The 14,128-nt window shown below is 53.4% G+C and overlaps 1 protein-coding gene across 4 annotated transcripts in view; it reads left to right on the top strand.

The window, feature by feature from the left end:
• UBE3C (ubiquitin protein ligase E3C) overlaps window positions 1-14,128 on the top strand; it is a 111,450-nt gene that overhangs the window by 75,529 nt on the left and 21,793 nt on the right. For all 4 annotated transcript variants that reach the window (XM_047763466.1, XM_047763465.1, XM_047763468.1 and 1 more), the window contains one exon: window positions 12,528-12,740. In XM_047763466.1, the coding sequence (XP_047619422.1) occupies window positions 12,528-12,740 (213 nt within the window). The remainder of the gene's footprint in view (window positions 1-12,527; window positions 12,741-14,128) is intronic.

Below are 14,128 nucleotides of genomic sequence, written 5' to 3'. Positions count from 1 at the left end.
CCAGGCCACGGGTCAAATTGGAGCTACATCCACCAGCCTCCGCCAGAGCCAGAGCAACGCAGGATCAGAGCTGCGTCTACGACCTACACCACAGCTCCAGGCAATGCCAGATCCTTTAACCCACGGAGCAAGGCCAGGGGTCGAACCCACATCCTCCTGGATCCGAGTCAGGTTCGTTAACCACTGCACCATGAAGGGAACTCCACATCAGCCTTTTTAAAGAGTAAAATTCAGGGAGTTCCCATTGTGGCTCCGTGGGTTACGAACTTGACTAGAATCCATGAAGATGTGGGTTCAATCCCTGGCCCCGCTCCGTGGGTTAAGGATCTGGTGTTGCCATAAACTGTGGTGTAGTCCGCAAATGCACCTCTGATCTGGTGTTGCTGTGGCTATGGTGTAGGCCTCAGCTGCAGCTCCAATTTGACTCCAGCCCAAAAACCTCCATGTGCCACAGGCTCGGCCTTAAAAAGGAAAAAACAAAGTACAGTTCAGTGGTTTCTAATATATCCACTGAGCTAGGTAACCACCTCCCTGATTTCAGAACCAATCCTAGAACAGGGAAGCACATTCTAATTAGCAGCTATTCCACCTTCTGCTCCAACTCTACCGGCTCTGGGCCTGCTAACCCACTCTCTGTCTCTGTGGCTGTGCCTGTTCTGGACATTTCACAGAAATGGAATCCTACAACGTGTGGCCTTTTGTGCTTGATTTCTTTGCCTTGGCATCATGTTTTCAAGGTTCATCCGTGTGGTAGCCCGTGTCAGTACTTCCTGCCCGCCCCCCTTTTTTGTGGCTGTGCCAGGGCACAAGTTTCAGGGCCAGGGATTGAACCCACAGAGCAGCAGTGGCCTGAGCCACAGCAGTGACAGCACCGGAAACTTAACCTGCCACGCCACCAGGGCACTTCAGTGCTTCATTTCTTTTTAGAGCTGAATAATGGTCCCTTGTGTGGGTACTCCTCGCTCTGCTTTCCTCTCGTCCATCGCAGGGCGTTCGGGTGGTCCCGGCTTTAGGCTCTGCGGATAGTGCTGCTGTGGACATGCATGTGCCACGTTTTGCGTGGACGGCGTTTTCTTGTCTATTGCCCAAGAGAAATACCTGTCTAGGACTCATAGGGTGACACTGTATCAAGGTGTCTTCAGGAGTTCCTGTTGTGGCTCCCTGGGTTGGGAACCTGACCCGTGACCATGAGGACGTGGATTCGATCCCTGGCTTCACTCTGTGGGTTAAGGATCCAGTGTTGCCGTGAGCTGTGGTGTAGGTCGCAGGTGCAGCTCAGCTCCTGCGTGGCTGTGGCTGTGGCTGTGGTGTAGGCCAGCAGCTGCAGCTCCGATTCGACCCCTAGCCTGGGAACCTCCATGTGCCGTGGGTATAACCCTAAAACAAGTCAAGTGTCTGCAACCTCTCACGGTCCCGCCAGCAGCGTGTGAGAATAAGAGGTCCATTTTCTCTGCATCCTTGTCAGCACATAGGATGTTCTGACCTTTTTGTTCTGGGTGTGAAGTGGTGTCTCATGGTTTTGATTTGCGTTGCCCTGATGACTAGCGATGGTGTCTTTTGTGCGCTTCCTGTCTTCTGTGGAGAAGGTTCTGTTAACGTCCCTTGCCCATTTCTTAAGTCGAGTTGTTTATCTGTCCCGAGGTCCTGTGTATGTTCTGGGTTGAAGTCCCTTGTCAGGTGTGTGGTTGGCAAATGTCTCCTTTTCTGTGGGTTGTCTTTCTTTTTTGATGTTGTCCTTGGAAGCACGCAAGTTTTACAGTTTGTCTTTCCTTGATTGTCTTAGCGAGGAAACCATTGCCTAATCCAAGGTCAGAAACACACCTGAATGTGCTTCCAAGAGTTTGGTAGTGTGGGCTTACATTCAGGTCTTGGATTCATTTCAAGTGAATTTCTGTGGATGGTGTGAGCTGGGGCCCCATCCATTTTCCTTGTGGGTGTCCAGCGGTCCAGCACCATTTGTGGCACTCTTGTTGGCAGTCAGTTGATGCCATGCAGATAGAAGGCTTTATTTCTGAACTCTTGACTCCACTCCATTGACCTCTGTGTCTAGCCTAACGCTGGTGTGGCGCTGTGTGGGTTGCTGGAGTGCTGTAGGAGGTTTTGTGTTTGGGGGGGGGGGTTAATGATAGATGGTGCTGGAACACCAGGCCTAAGGAAGCCGAGGGACCCTGGGAGTCAGTATGTCCTGGATATAAGAGTCGTGATGCATCCTCGTAGGCCCAGTTACTATTACTTGTTCAGATTCCAAATGGTGCCATTTTAATCACGTGGATTCTGAGTGTTGCTCGGTGTTAGTAATGTGCCTCAACTTGACCTCATCATTTTAATTTTAACAGTATGCTTCTTCAGGCTCACCCCATTTCAATGACAAATTTCAGGCATTGACCCGACGTTGGATTCCTTAGCATAAATTTCAAACAGATCATTTTCTCACCTTAATTCGTGTGAAGACATCCTGTGTCTCTCCCGTCTGGCGCTGCACCGGGCTTTGGTGTCTGTCCTCAGTGAGGCAGCCTCTCTCCCCATCAGGTGTTCCGTCCACTCAGCCCCGCTCCCTCCCAGGGCCGTAGGTTTCCTCTCACTGCACGAAGATCTTTGAATGCCGTGCCGTCCTTCTTTCCGTGAAGGTGAGCCTTCATTTGGTGAGACGAACCCGAAATCCGCCCTGAGTCCAGTGGTTCTTGTACGGCACAGTGACGGGCAGCAGAGTGGTTTTATTTGCATTAATTAAATCTTGCAAAAATCGTATGCTATTTTTCCTCCCTGAATGTCTGTGAAATGTCCAGTGCCAACTGATGGAGACGTCCTGGCTGACCGAGCTGCCGGGGTCCCTGCTCACTCCGAGTCTGTGTCTGTTGACGTGGGCTCACGTCTGCAGCTGTCCTGGCGACACGGTCTTGGTGTGAAGGGCTGTGGATTCAGGAGGTGACAGGTGGTTCTTACTCCTCTACCCCGGAGTAGGCCGTCTCTTTAGACCAGGTTCCAGGGAGGGGGACTGGGCATCGAAACCTTTCTCCCACAAAGGACGTGTGTATAAATTCTGCCGCAGTAAGGCTCTGTAAAATGATGACGTTTAGACAAAACCAGTAACAAAACTATAGTTATGTGAGGATAGTACTTAATTTAGTGGCTGATTTTTAAGGTTTCACTCACGGAATTTTCTGCGTGGAAATCCCTAAGGGAACACTAGTTTCTAGAACACAGAAGTGGTTGCAAATGGTTAAACTTTGTGCCCACGTGTCAGAAATTGTCCAGGTCCCAGAGAGTGTAACAGTGTAGCACTAGTAGTGTGGCATCTGATCGTTAAATCTCAAGAGAAGAAAATTGGGTATTGATTGATTATGATATTTATTGGGTCATAATGTATTTAAATTTTCTTTAATGCATATGTTAGTGATTGTTTACTGTGATGAAGTGCAAAGAGGTCCTGGAGAGCAAGCCCAGATAGGAAGAATTACCTCATGTCACTGGTCACTTCCCAGTTAAAAGTTCCATTAGCAGATGATTCCTGCTTCTGGTGGGGCTGTGATTGCATTTTATCGCCGGTAAATCAGGCTCTAGACAAGGAATAAATAAACAGCTCAAGGATGTGGTAATGTCATCGTGAACTGGTCTTTTTTTTTTTTAAACACATAGAAACACCTAGGTCCATTTAAGCCAATTAAGTTCAGAATATTTATTGAAGGAACTCTTTTATCATATTTGAATTATATTTGGAAGTGGCCTTTTTTTCCCATGCTTCAGAATATTGATTTAATTGGAACAGAATGCCTATAAATCAGATTGTTTGATAATATCTTGGTCATATATTTCAAATTTTTAATTAGCAGATTGTGCGACTTCAGTGCAGTTTGCAATTTTGCATTTCAGTAGATACTTAAGGTATCATAGAGTGTCATATTGGCGGTTGACAGTTGATGGTGAGAATTTTGAGAGTTGGGAAAGTTTATTTTTCTATTCATTAGAGTCCTTGTATAAAATGCTCACTGGGAGTTCCCACTGTGGCACAGCAGGTGAAGAATCCAGGCTTGTCTCTGAGGCAGCTCAGGTTCGGTCCCCAGCCCAACACGGTGGGCCAAGGACCTGGCGTTCCTGCAGTTGTGGCATAGGTCGCAGCTGCGGCTCACGTTTGATCCCTGACTTGGGAACTGTCGTGTGCCACCAGTGCAGCCAAAAAAGGGAAAGAAATTTTTAAATAAAAGTCTTTAAAGTGCTCACAGAATTTGTTGAGGCTTAAAAAACGTCAATTGAGGAGTTCCCGTCATGGCTCAGTGGTTAGCGAATCTGACCAGGAACCATGAGGTCGCAGGTTTGATCCCTGGCCTCGCTCCGTGGGTTAAGGATCCAGTGTTGCCGGGAGCTGTGGTGTAGGTCACAGACACAGCTCGGATCCCACGTGGCTGTGGCTCTGGTGGAGGCCGGTGGCTACAGCTCCGACTAGACGCCTAGCCTGGGAACCTCCGTGTGCCACGGGTGCGGCCCTAGAAAAGACCAAAAAAAAAAAGAAAAAAAAGAAAATGTCGATCGAGGTGAATGCCGGTCATTTAAGTCACTGTGGTCTTGGAATGGTCAAAGCTGCTCCGTTCTCCCGTCTGGCTGTGAACCTTCATCCTCCCGTGGGGTCAGCCTCGCTGAGCGTCTTCACCTGGGCGTCTGCAGACCGCGGGCCCTGAGCTCCGCATTAACGTGCCCTCCCCTTAGTCGTTGGCAGCGGAGCGTTCAGCCAGCAGGCCATCGGTGCGTACTTAGCACGCGTCGGCCGTCAGCGCGCAGCCTTTTTGGCTTGGGTGGTGGCACGTTTCAGAAGCAGGCTTTCTCTGAGCCTCCCGGGACCCCGTTGCGGGGAGGGGCGGGGGCAGGGGAGCAGCGTGTCTGCCGGTGCTGACCTGTGGCTTTGTTTGGAAACGGAGAAATCAAAGCCCCTGACTTTCAAGTGTGTGGTACGTGAGATTTATAGATGCGCAGGCAGACAGACGGTTGCTCTTTTGAATCCTACCCTTCTGAGAATTGTACCTGCTTTTAGAGCAGCCTAAGGACCACAATTGGCCTTCTTTTCCATCACAAACAAAGTATTCACAGATCTGGAGGTTTTTCTTCTTGCCAGTTAAGGCCAATTTTCTATGTGAATTTATTTCTTCAAAATTAAACGCAAATGAAAACGGTTTCCTGTACAGTAAAGAAATGGCAAGTGCCTTCCAGAATCCAGTTGGTCCTGGACCTAAAAGTGTGACTGGGATGGGAGTTCCCTGGTGGTGCAGAGGGTTAAAGAACAGGCGTTGTCTCTGCTATGGGGCAGGAATTTCCACGTGCTGTGGGCATGGTTTTAGCCGCTCTGAGACATTCACCACAGTTCCTTCTGCTCCTGCGTTGCTGCCAGACAGCCCTCCTCACGCTCGTCAGGCGCTCCCAACAGCAGCTTAACCCACTGACCCTGGGACCGCTTTCCCTTCCCTAAAAGCCACCTTCCATTCCCCCAGAAGAATTAGGAGCACAGAGGCGTGCTGGTCCTGCCTGGAGTCCGCTGCTTGTCCTTCCTTGGCCTTTATTTGTGCAGGAAGGACAATAAACATTTGAAAGCAAAAACTAAAAATAAAATCGACCCATTTGCATCCTTCTAAACTTTTAAACAATCACTTAGAATTAGTACATTGAGGGAGTTCCCGTCATGGCCCAGTGGTTAACAAATCCGACGAGGAACCATGAGGACGCGTGTTCAATCCCTGGCCTCGCTCCGTGGGTTAAGGATCCGGCGTTGCCATGAGCTGTGGTGTAGGTCGCAGATGCAGCTCGGATCCCGCGTTGCTGTGGCTGTGGTGTAGGCCAGCGGCTACGACTCCAATTCGACCCCTAGCCTGGGGACCTCCGTGTGCTGCAAACCAAGTGAAGATGCGTATTGTTACTCTTGCTCCTGAAATTGAAAACTTCGGGGAAGAGCAGTAGGTGGGTCGTTGAGCCCGAGGCCGTGGGTTAGGCAGCCGAGCCGGGGCTCCTCCTTCCAGCACCAGGGGTCTGAGCAAAGAGCCCCGCGTAGTGGGTGCGTTTGCACGGACCTCCCCCTCTGGTGGTGGAAATGCCCCAGTGGCGCGGGAGCCCAGCGGGAGCCCAGTGGGACGTGCCCTGGCCTCCCTCGGGGAACCGCTGGGCCTGCGCCCTGGACCGAGGCTGTGGGGGCGTAACCACTGGGGGCGGGGTGGGGGGACACCGGGCGGATGTTCCCAGAGCTGGAAGGCTGGAGGTGACGTTGTGGAGGTGAGGGTTTGGGCAGAAGCAGATCCGGGGCGGGGGGTGGGGCTGCCTGGTCGGACGTTTCGAAGAGGCTTTGAGGAGCCGCTCGGGTCTCTGGGCCTGGGGTTGAGGGGTCAGGCCTGGGCACACCTCAGGTCACGGCACTGTGGCATCGCCCAGGAGTGGGTGTGGCGGCACAAAAGGCCCTTCCGAGCTTTAGAGCTGAGAGACCCAAGGAGACCTGAGCAGCCCTTGAGGAGAAGCAGCTGGAAAGACGGGGAGGAAACCAGCCGAGGGTCGTTTTGGAAATGTTCGCTCAGGAGCCCGGGGAAGTGCGTGTCTGAAGCCACAGCTGTCACGCCCTGGTGCGGGTGTGACTCGCAGTGGACAGGGTGAGCCTCTGCCTGTGAAAACCTTCTCTTCCAGGGCTGGCGGGACCCGCAGCACCCGAGCCGTGTCGCCGAGGGGAGCGGCGGCAGGCGGTGTAGGAGGATCAGGGATTTGAAGTGAATCTGGACACTGAGGTGGTTGTGCGTAACCTGCTCTGTGTCCAAGGCGAGCGGGTGGAGTTCGGCCGACAGATTCAGATGCGGAGCTCCCGCCTGTGGTCGTGGGCCCCTGGCACACAGTTGGCGCTTAATAAATGTGCTGAACGCGGGCCCAGCGTGTCGAGAAGGCGGTGTTTGCTGCCCCGCGGGAGCCTGGCATTGTGACACCAGCGGTGGAGCCAGTCGGGGACTGTGGTTTTCACCCCTCAGCTGCTAATTCTAAAGCGCCACCACCACCGAAGGAAACAGCCTGTCGCTGTCAGCTTCATCCGTACCTGACATACCTTTTTATTTTTTTAAGCGCCCAAGGTTAGCATGATCTGAAATAATTAAAATTATCATCTTGCTCAATTAGAATGGCTCTAAAACAAGACATCTCTGATATAGTTTTTAGATTAAGTTATCAATGTTCGCTTTGGAACTACCTGAAGATTGATAGAGATGCATTTGAAAAGCATTATTTTTTTATTGATTCTTAATGTAGTAAATTACTGAAGCTACTTGGCAGCAAACAGCAGTGGCCTGTGGCGCGGCGCACATCTGTCCTCCTGAATGCGCTGCAACTTGCATTAATCGCGTCACGACTGCACTCACTTATATTAAAAGGCTTCTACCATAATTAATCCTTTTTATTTCAAATCATTTTGGCACAATTTCTAGCTATAAACACTCATAAAAGGCAGACAGTTGAAAAATACGGTACAGGTTTTTTCCATATACCTATTGCTGTTTTTTCGTGACAAGTCGTTATTGATATGCTTCTAGGAACAAGTGTGGTGGAGCTGACTGAGAATTAACCAGTATGAAAAATGCTAAGTGGATTATTTTGCATAAAGAATTGGCAGTTTTGGAAGTTGTATAATTAACCTGTGTTTAGAAAATACCTTGATTTATGCCTGCATTCGTATCTCGGTTGCATACATTATGGAAATTTAATTTATAATCCATTTAGCTGATGCAATCATAGTTTTTAGTGCTATCATTTATTAGTGCTTGTATATTAAATGCTCTAAAGGTTTACACCTGCCTCATGTAACAAATGACACCTATGCATTTCCATTTTATGAGTCACAGTGGGGTTTCTGCTTAAAATTCAGGCAGCTCTGATAGATGTACGGAACCTCGCGGGTTTGTTGTCACTCACGCAGAAATGGCCCACGGTGGCCTGCCGTGGTGAGAGGAGGTGGCCTGGCCTCGCGTTTCCTTGAGAGCCCGTGGACAGACGAGGCTTTGCTTCAGCACCCGGAGTCAGTCACGGCGTCGGATGCAGGAGGCTCCCCTTGGCTTCGAGGCCATCCCTCATCTGGAGGTGACGGGGGTTCGAAGAGCCTCGGGCGAAGCGTCGAGGCCGTTCCTCACGGGACGCGCACTGGCTTCTCCGAGCAGCTCTTCCTTTACATTATCAGGAGGTGACTTAAGTGCTGGTTGCCATTTTATTCGTTCTCATTAAGAAGGCCTTTTCTGCCGTCTTGTCAAAATTAATTGGGCCGTCATTTGTCCTCACATCAGGCGCCCTGGCAGAGCAGAGCGACTGTGGTCCCAGCTGGAGGGGACGATGGGGAGCCTGATCGGGAGGCAGAGTTCAGGGTGCCTGGCCGTGGCTCTCTGGGGCTGAGCCCGTGCGAGCCTCTGGGTGCTTGCTCCTCGCGGGTGGCCCAGCTGCCTTCTAGCTTCCTCCAGGCCTGTGCGTGGGTGAGACTAAAGTGTGGCTCTTGGCGGGTATCCGAGCTCTCTGGGTGGTTGAGGGGAAGGGGAAACGCGGGTGGTGTGGAAGGTGGGTGGGTTAGAACCTGCCACCCGTGTGCGAGGTGGGGGATTCAGAAGCTGTGGCCAAGGCGGGTCCCTCCCCAGGTGAACAGCGGTTCGAGCTCGTGCTGGTTGATGCAGCCACATGTGTCTCCTTAAACCCTCGGGGTCAGCACTTAGTGTGCGTGGATGGGGTCAGGGGATTGGCGTTTCGTGGCTGAATGATTATCCCGTAGGTTAAATTTTGCTTTTATTTTGGTTCTGTGCACAGCGAAATAGCGCCCGAACCCTGAGGTGGTTGTTTAGAGAAGGTCGGAGTTTCGCACAGCACGTGGTAGTGGTTCCTACGATGGAGCCAGCCCAGCGCTCCCCGCTCCCTCTGTCTGCCCTCGGGGTCCCCTCCTTTCCGGCCGGGGTGGCGGACCGCCCTTCGCACAGAGAGGTTGCCGACCGCTGTCTCGAGGTGACACGTCCAGCCCCGCGTTTCCCACGGAAGGGCCGATGCCTCCTCTCCCCCGACGTCGTAGGGCGCCCACGTGTCCCTGCAGACCAGACGTGCTCTGCCCAAACGGCCTGATCCACGTCAGAGTCGCTCTTACCTGGCGGTCGTTAGACCGTCGCGGGGCCCTGGTGGCGGCTCTGCCCAGCACCGAGGCGGAGCAGGCAGGCAGGCGGTGGGAGCTGTCGTTTTCATTAGAACATTTTGGCCGAGAAGGATGTGTTAGGGCTTCTAAACCAGTCGTCAGAATGAAATCAGAAGGCTTCTGATGCTTTTACATCCGTTTCTGGTTCCTTGTTGCGTCTTACAGCCTCAGGCCATGGGGTTATGTACCACGCCAGGTGAGCCCTGATAATTGCGTTGGAAAATTCACATAGTTTTATTTCCTACCCTCTCTTGCTGGAGGATGTCTGGAGACTAATACAGTGATACTAACGCGGGCTGTGACGCAGGACACGGGTCGTCGGGGAAGTGTCAGTTACAGCCACAGTGTGGCCCCTCGTCGCAGCATCCAGAACACCCAACATGTAGAAGGCCGGCCACACTGATGGTTAGAACCTCCTGCATTGCTGGCGATGGTGGAAAAGAATCGTATTTTGGAAAACAGCGTGTCCGTATCTAACATAGTTAAACCTACCTTACACCCCAATACTTGCGCTGTCGCCAGGCCTTGTCAGGCATTTATTCAAGAGGAGTCACTGAAAGGCTCAGCGGGGCTGCTCATGGCAGCTTTATGGTCATGGCAGCCCCAGAGGCGGCTCACACGTGACCCTCACCAGGACCAGGACCGGGTAGGCAGCTGCCCAGCGGGAAGTCACAGGTGATTCCCAGGAGTATTCCACGGTGAGAAGACGCACAGACCGCGGACTCCGTGCTGTGCAGGAGCCCGGGTCAGCAGGGAAGCAGAGGTCATGGCTGAGGTTGCAGAACTGGAAGCCCTCGGCTGGGCTGGTGGGGGAAGGGGTCAGCGGAGGGGGGCTGCTGACTGAAGGGAGGGGGCTCCCGGTTGGGGGGGGTGGGTACGTGTTCTCTGCCTGGCCCTGAGGGGCCATCCCCTAGGTCCGGGCCAGTGCTCGTGCGTCTCGTTACCTGGCAGTGATGCTTGAACTGGCAGTCACAGTGCTTGGACACAAAGGTTAACACTTAGCGTGACCACCCTGCTCTGGGCCTCGGAATCTGGGTCTGGATGCCCACTTTGCTGCCTGCTAACTCGGTGTCTGGACACATCTCTGCGCTCGAAGGCCCCGTTTCTAGAACCACACACATAACGTCTGTGGCACCGAGGCAGTGCCTGGTCTGACTGCCTTCTCACAAAGTGTTGCGCCGGAGACTCCCCCCTGTTCCCGTGGGTCCTTTAATGTATCGCCCGTGCAGCTGTCGCGCATTTTACGATGTGCGTGGGCGGGCCGCTGCCTGCGGGCCGAATCCTGCCTGCCACCTGTTTTGGTATGGCCACCAAGCTAAGAATGCCTCCCCCTCCCCTGCCCCATTTGATGTGTATTTAAAAAAAAAAAAAAAAAGTAGAGAGGACTATTTCTTGACGTTACGTGAAGCCCACCTTTGGTGCTCAGCTGCGCTCACGTGTTCACACTGTGCTCCTTGGTCGGGGGTGGCCGTCGAGGCGGTCTGGGCTGCTGTCCTGGAGAGAATCATGCTACACTCCAGGCCCAGTGCCCCGTACCTGTGGACGCGGCCTTGTTGGGAAGTGAGTGTCTTTGCACGTGTCGTCGAGCTAAGTTGAGGTTGTACTGAAACTGACAGTATTGGCGGCCTGAACGCAGCCAGAACGCAGATTGGGCCTTGAACCCACGTGCCAGGACTCGAACCCAGCCTAAACCCAGACTGGGACTCAAACCCACGGTTTTAAATGAGAATCCCTCACCCTGTGTCTGGACTCCCTGAGGTTCGGGTTCTTCATGTCTCCGCGCAGAAGGAATTCAGCGAGAGACGAAGTGATGGGCACGAGGCAGATTTATTAGGATAGGACGCTTGTGAGAGGCGCAAGCGAGCAGGCACGGACGCTCGGCCCTGAGGATGCCCTGAGGGTCCCGTGGGCGGCAGTTTTATCCTCCAAGAGGAGGGGGGGTCGGAAAGGGCCGCCTCTTCCTTTCTGGGAGTCGCAGCGCCTCCTTAGCATCGGGTCAGGTGTGTATTCAAATCAGCTGAGAGGCGGTCCTCAGACTCCTGCCCTTGGACTCAATCTGAATGCAGCCCTCCTCCCAGTCCCCACCCAGCGACTGGCGGCCGTTCTCAAGGCTCCGCTAATGAAGCAGAGCTTCCTCGTCCTGAGGGCTTTTCTGAGGAATTTCTTTACTTAGAGGGATCTCCCAGTGTCCCCTGAGTTTCTCTCTTTAAAAATGGTCCTTTAGGGAGTTCCCGTCGTGGCGCAGTGGTTAACGAATCCGACTAGGAACCATGAGGTTGCGGATTCGACCCCTGCCCTTGCTCAGTGGGTTAACGATCCGGCGTTGCCGTGGTGTAGGTCGCAGATGCGGCTCGGATCCTGCGTTGCTGTGGCTCTGGCGTAGGCTGGCAGCTACAGCTCTGATTAGACCCCTAGCCTGGGAACCTCCATGTGCCGCGAGAGCGGCCCACGAAATAGCAAAAAGACAAAAAAAAAAAAAAAAGTCCTTTATTGGGACTTGTACAACTCCCTGTGTCTGCTCCGCCCCTGTCAGTACTGGGGTCCAGAGGACCTGGAGTCCTGGGACGGGCAACTCAGTAAGAGAGGAGACCCACCTGGCAGACCCACGCGAGGCCCCTGTGTGCAGAGGCAGAGTCTGGGAGGGTCCTGCCACCAGCCAGGGCCCAAGGACGGCCACCCCAGAGCTGGACTTGGCAGCAGGACCTCCCCTTGAGCCTTCAGGAAGCGTGGCCCCCCGACACCTCACGTTTCTGGGACCTGCTTACAGCAGCTCTTGGAGACAGATACACTTGCAAAGCGCTTCACAGAAAATGCTTGGCAGCGTCTGGGTAGCACGAAGGATGTGGCTCCTAAGACCCCCACTGGGGAGTCCCCTTGTGGCTCAGTGGAAACAAACCGGACTAGGATCGTTTCCTAGTTGGGGTCGATCCCTGGCCTCGCTCAGTGGGTTCAGGATCCGGCATTGCTGTGAGTGCGGTGTAGGTTGCAGACACGGCTTGGATCCGGCATGGCTGTGGCTGTGGTGTAGGCCAGCAGCTGTAGCTCTGATTTGATCCCTAGCCTGGGAACTTCCATATGCCGCAGGTATGGTCCTAAAAAAAAAGCAAAAAGTAAAAAATGGGTCTTTAAGCGCTCAAATTCCTGAATTGGCTGCCCTAGCGTTTTCTGCATAATGAGTTGAACGCCTACACTGCAGCCGCGCGTGGTAAGTGCGCACCAAATACGAGCTTCCACGTCCCCGTCGTTGTCACAGAGGATGCTGGTGAAGAGTGCACGGGACTGTGCTTTCTTCCTTGTAGGAAGCTGGTTAGAAAGACTTCCACGAAGTGCTGTGCTGACCGGTGCTCCTTGTTGTCCTTTGAAGGCGCTCTATGAAAACATGCTGGTGGAGCTGCCCTTCGCCGGCTTCTTCCTGTCCAAGCTGCTGGGCACCAGCGCGGACGTGGACATCCACCACCTGGCCTCCTTGGACCCGGAGGTGTACAGGAACTTGCTCTTTCTCAAGAGCTACGAAGGCGACGTGGAGGAGCTCGGGCTGAACTTCACCGTGGTGAACAACGACCTGGGAGAGGCACAGGTGAGCGGGGCCCCCCTGCAGGCGGAGGCGCGTGCCGTCTGTGGGCGCGCTTCTGCACACCCCAGTTAGAGCAGTTCCGGGCTGAGAGCTAGAAATAGGGGGCAGACGGGAGCCCCCACGCAGCAGCCTGGCCGCGGGCAGCCCCTCGTCTCCCTGGCAGGGCTGGATTCTTCCTGAGGCTACGCTCTCCTGGCTGTGCGTCGACTGTGCTCCTTGCCTCGTTCTTGGGTGCCTTCATTCCTCCACCCCCAGAGTGGACGGCAGCTGTGCTCGTGAGGGTCACTGGACGATTGAATCACAGCTGCTGCAACACCAGATCCTTTAACCCACAACGCTGGACCAGGGATCGAACCCGCACCCCCACAGCAACCTGAGCCACTGCACCTCCTGAGCACCCACCCCTCTGACGGGCGCATCTCCCTGAGTGTGACATCTCAGGTTCAGCCACGTTGTGCAGAGATGTCAGAATTTCTTTGTTTTGGAGTTCCTGTCGTGGCGCAGTGGTGAACGAATCCGACTAGGAACCATGAGGTTGCGGGTTTGATCCCTGGCCTGGCTCAGTGGGTTAAGGATCTGGCGTTGCCGTGAGCTCTGGTGTGGGTCGCAGACGCGGCTCAGATCCTGCATTGCTGTGGCGGTGGTGTAGGGCTTTTGGCTACAGCTCTGATTCGACCCCTCGCCTGGGAACCTCCATATGCCGCAGGCGCAGCCCTAAAAAGAAAAAAGGAAAAGGATTTGTACATCCCAGAGTCTGAACTTTCTGGACCGTCTTTGGGTTTGGGGGTTTTCGGTCTATTTCTTAGCCTTTCAAGCTGCATGTCTCAGGCGCGGGTGTGGCTCAGGTCCTAACCAAGAGTGACGGAGGTAATAGATTTGAGGCCTTGGACTTCTCCCCCTGCTCGGTCATGTCTGGGCCCCTCTGAGAACCGGTGTCAGTGTCGTAAGATAAAATAAAGATGAGGGGTTGTCAGAACCCCGTTTCATTCTGTTGTTTTGGTCTCAACCTTTTCTTCCGTCCCGTGGGGCTGAAGTTTCAACCCTGCAAAGGCCAGATGTTTGCTGCAGATGAGGTTTGCCGCTGTCGCGGGGAAATCCCAGCGTGCAGACGGCCCTGCTGTGTCCCTCCCGCCACCTAGTGGCCTGACTGGAAACGAAGCCAAAGCCCTGGGGCCGGCCGGTTTATCAGGGCCTGTGGAGAAGCCTTTGCTAATGGGGGTGTTTCCCATTTTCCTTCTGAAATAGATGGTAATAGTGAAATGTCACATAGGTGAGAGTTCCATTAAAGCGCCTCTGACAGTATTGGGATCTGTTAAAAGCAAAAATGTGACGTTAAGATGTTCCAATTATTCATAGAAATTCCCACTAAGAGGAGAGATTATAGATGGTAA

Source organism: Phacochoerus africanus, chromosome 16 (genome assembly GCF_016906955.1).
Source record: "Phacochoerus africanus isolate WHEZ1 chromosome 16, ROS_Pafr_v1, whole genome shotgun sequence".
In the NCBI taxonomy this organism is placed as follows: Eukaryota; Metazoa; Chordata; class Mammalia; order Artiodactyla; family Suidae; genus Phacochoerus; species Phacochoerus africanus.
Note: the sequence above shows the minus strand (reverse complement) of the source record. Positions and strands in the feature narration are given on the sequence as shown.